The sequence below is a fragment of the Trachymyrmex cornetzi genome, unplaced genomic scaffold (genome assembly GCF_001594075.2).
Source record: "Trachymyrmex cornetzi isolate Tcor2-1 unplaced genomic scaffold, Tcor1.1 scaffold1480, whole genome shotgun sequence".
Taxonomy (NCBI): domain Eukaryota; kingdom Metazoa; phylum Arthropoda; class Insecta; order Hymenoptera; family Formicidae; genus Trachymyrmex; species Trachymyrmex cornetzi.
In genome coordinates this window covers 112,226-116,596 of record NW_017296071.1, presented here as the reverse complement: position 1 = coordinate 116,596, position 4,371 = coordinate 112,226, and the positions used below count along the sequence as shown (strand labels likewise).

General features: G+C 23.2%; 1 protein-coding gene across 1 annotated transcript; it reads right to left on the bottom strand.

Annotated features, from left to right (window-relative positions):
* Positions 1-1,103: 1,103 nt before the first annotated feature.
* On the bottom strand, positions 1,104-4,075 carry LOC108757956 (pheromone-binding protein Gp-9). The gene is made up of 5 exons (XM_018502663.1): positions 3,981-4,075; positions 2,863-2,944; positions 1,889-2,001; positions 1,470-1,581; positions 1,104-1,253 (listed from the first exon to the last, which is right to left on the bottom strand). Exons 1-5 carry the CDS (start codon positions 4,020-4,022, stop codon positions 1,141-1,143), a joined length of 462 nt encoding a protein of 153 aa, XP_018358165.1. The 5' UTR covers positions 4,023-4,075; the 3' UTR covers positions 1,104-1,140.
* Between the last annotated feature and the right edge of the window lie 296 nt (positions 4,076-4,371).

The window sequence follows — 4,371 nt, the reverse complement described above, 5'->3', positions numbered from 1 at the left end:
CATAAGATGGCTTAAAGTTGTGCAAAACAGTGGAATACATTACTGATTAATAAATTTGATTTGAAATATAAATATTTTATTTTTGACTTTTGCTTAAAAACAGAGGGGAATTATTGGTCAACATACGTATATTTCCTGAAATATGTGTGCACATGTTTATGTTTTAATTTTTTAATTTATTCTGAACATTTATATTATACAAATTTATCAAGTACATGTAACAATAATTTGTCTTTATACATGAATTTTATTTAGATTCTAGACTTCTGGTAACTAACATTTAGAAATGTTTAAACAAGTTGAATTTGGCACAAATCGGATGTTAGTCTAATTGGTTAATTAAAAGAAACAATGTAAGATGTAAAGTTCTGTTTATAATTTTGAATTTGTTTAATTATGTAGCACCTGCTATTAAAATAACTATAATTAATTTGGAATCAAGATATCGTAATCAACACATCATCAAAAGACAATTAATGATGTATAAGTACAATCGAGTTATGTTTGCATAGAACAAAGTGTGAATTTAATGTATAATCATTAATATATTTTTATTATAAAAAACGACGTATATACGAAAATTAATCAACAATTTTTATATAATTTGATGTATAAAATGTAAATTACATATAGTACATTGAAATGTATATGTAATTATTGTAGCTGTGTAAATATATTTGCATACAAACGACTACGTTAGAAAAAAGAAGTGAAATCAATGAAAAATTTAATTATTCTAAACGTTTATATTTTAAGAAAAATAAAAATACAGAATTGTATGAAAACAATTTCAATATTTATGCGTAATTGTGTTCTTATTATTTTGCAAATTTAATAATTTTGGGGTAAATGTAAGTTAAAGAAAAATTATACCTACATATCTCAAATTATATTTTATTAACTTATCTTCTTTTATTTATATAGTATTATAATTTTAAAAAGCTCGTAAATCTGATTTATGAAGTTCCAATATCGATAGAGTCGATATTGTTTTTAAACTAAAATTTAAAAATATATTAAAATAAAAGAAAACCGAATATATATACATATATTTCTTTATTGAAAATGTCTGTACAGTGTAGATTTTAATATTTTAATTTAATTTCAACCATTCTTAATTATATTCACTATTTTGCGGATTTATTTCTCATGTTCATGTTCATGTTCATTTCCATGTTTATGCTTATGTTCACCTTTTATGAAACATGCAGAAATAAGAAAAGCTTTTTCGCATTTTTCTGTAAGGTCTTTTGCTAAAATAGAAAACAATAAAATTAGTAAATAATAAAAAGTAAAGTACATACGTTATACTCTCTCTTAATGTTAAAATAGCTAGAATAGTTAAATGCATGAAAACTTATTTAATAATTTTATTGTAAACAATTACACTAAACATAATTATATATTTATTAAAATCTAGGTTACCTGGGTTATCTTACATATATGACGTGATTATGTATATAACTTACATTCATTTATGCAAGCGTCCAGACTTTCCAATCTTTTATCTCCTGGTTGGACACTTGTTTTCTTGATGAATTCGCTACGCATCTTTTCTGCTTTATATTCTGCATCTTCCATCTAATATTTATAAGAAAAGTTTATAAAACATTAATAATTAGATAATTCATCAGATTACTTTTTTAAATGCATGTATTAAGTTTTACGCTATTTTTTAAATTATATTGTTTAATGTGATAATATATAAAAAAAAAGCATTAAATTAATAATAAAATTAACAATTGGAAAATCAATATTAAACCGAATAGAGCATCACATAAAAGATATTATGAGAAAAATAATGTTTTAAAATCTTCACAACGTTTTATTATTTAAACATTTCAAAGCTCAGACATCTTTTTTAAGAAAATAACAAAAAACTACTTGCCATTCCTCCCTTTTGTAATAAACATTGCATGACACAACCATTCTTGTTTAGTCTTTCTTGACTTTCGGATTTGTATTGGTCATGTGCTACGTCTTGTACTGTTAACATGTCATCTAGAAATTTAATTTTAAAAAAATGTGAATTTTGTATCCATGTAAAAAATTACAAAAATTTTGTTGATATTTTAAAAAATATTGTAAATATGCAAATTTTCATTTAAATCATTTTTATATGTACTTGCAATAAAATAGTCTTCATATAAATATTTATACTATCATGTATCATCTTTTATTTGATCTTCAATTAATTCAGAGGTAATTATTTTTGCAATTATGTATTAAAGTTCTAATAGTTTTTGGAAAATATTTAAATATTAAATTTAAAAAAATCCAAAATACGGGCAAGTGAAAATCAGCGTGGTAATTAATACGCAAAATGTAATTTTAAGTTTTTATTCCAAAATATAGAAATTTAAAATTCCTATATTTTGGAATAAAGACTTAAAATTACATTTTGCATACTAATTACTACGCTGATTCTCATTTGCCCGGATTTTGGATTCTTTTTGGTTTTGAATTTGGAGAGTCTGTAAGAAGATTACATTATTACTATTTAAATAATTGTATATTTATATAAAATAAGGCTGTAAAATACACAAATTATTAAGAAAAACAAATCATTTCCCTAATTTTTATTTTAAATAATCTTTAATAACAATTATTATTATAAAATTTTAATATTTTTATAATCAGGACATTAACAAAGTTCAATTAATGTTACAAAAATTGATTTCCAGTGCACTGAAACTACATTCTTCTCTTTATCTTCTCTCGATGTTTATTAAATGTAAAAAAGAAAACAAAATTTTATTCAATTTTCACTAAAATATTCGAAAAAATACCGCTAACATTAGTATTATCTTGCAAAAAACCACGTTTAGTTTTATGTTAGTTTGTATGTGCTCGCAGGCTTACCATCAGATACATTAGTTTCAGTTAAACAGGTATTGTAATTTTCACTGATGGATCCTAATTTCTTCGAGTTAACAGTACAAAACTAAAACATACAAAATTTTATTTTAAATTATTTTTTCTACTTCGATTAAGTTATTTTATATGCAATACATATATGTATATATATTATTATCCTAGCAAACCACAACATGTAACTTAAATGTAGATATACTATTACACAAGTATCAGTAATGTTACATGTATATTATTTGTAATGATAAATATCACATACTGATATGAAGATATTACTTTTATATCAGAAATGTATCAATAATGTATTACTGCTATATAATATAAATGTCTTTTTTTACATATTTCAATATAAATATACAAAATATTCAAAATAGGTACAATAATGATAAAAATTTACACTATACAAATAGTTAAAAGTGTATTAAAAAAATGTAGCGTTATGTACATTAAATTTTGAACTTGATCATGAGTAATTTACAGGGTTGTGTTTGGAGAGACATTATTAGAGCTGTTTGTGTCATTCCATTTATATTGTTTATTAGATGTAAAACAAGGAAAGAGTGACACAAAAAACGCTAATAGTGTCTCCTCAAATGCATTCCTGACGGCTGAATGTAGGATAAATTCAACGTATATCTGTAGTACGTATTTTATACTTATTAGTCGTATAAAATTCGTTAAATTGCTTAAAGATTATAGTTGTATTCATGTTATGTATATTGAGTTATGTGTGTGTTATATTACAGTTTTAAATAATTATTATATTTACATAACATAACAAAGAAATATATTGTTGTTCTTCTAGTATAGAAATTATGTGACATTTACATATCGTTTCTGTAACCATGAAACATATCATTGTACTTTCTATGTACTTCCTAAGTTATATTACAGTTACGTTTCGGTTTGCTGTGATGTGTTAATTATATATATATGTATATATATATGTGTAACAACAATATAATATAAAAGTACAAATAGTAAGGAACATAATATAAAAGTTATAATTTATTTATAATTAAGTTGTAAGAGAACTCTTTTTATGTCTCTAGAAACATTTTGAACCTTTTACTTATATGTAATTTTTATGACAAAAAAATACTTACAACGAACACAAAAGTGCAAATATAAAATAATATTTTCTTCATTTTATTGACTTAGTTAGTCTACACTATCTTTAAATGTCGTACTAAAGTGTTCTGAAGCATACTATCATCGTATTTATATCGTCTGTAATAAAAAAGTGGATTGATTAGAGTTGCAAAATCACAGGTCATATAAACATGAAGTACAAACACAAAAGAAAAGAGAATAATATTCATCACTAACACAAACTCTCATTATTGCAAATATAAATTGCTAAGATGTGGCTTACGCATGTAGTCTCATATGTTTGAAATTATCTCATTTAAACGTTTATATTCTTATTGCTTTATAATTATTCTTTTAACGTATATGTTACGTCAGTGAATCAGGCATATGTGTTTATCTCTACTG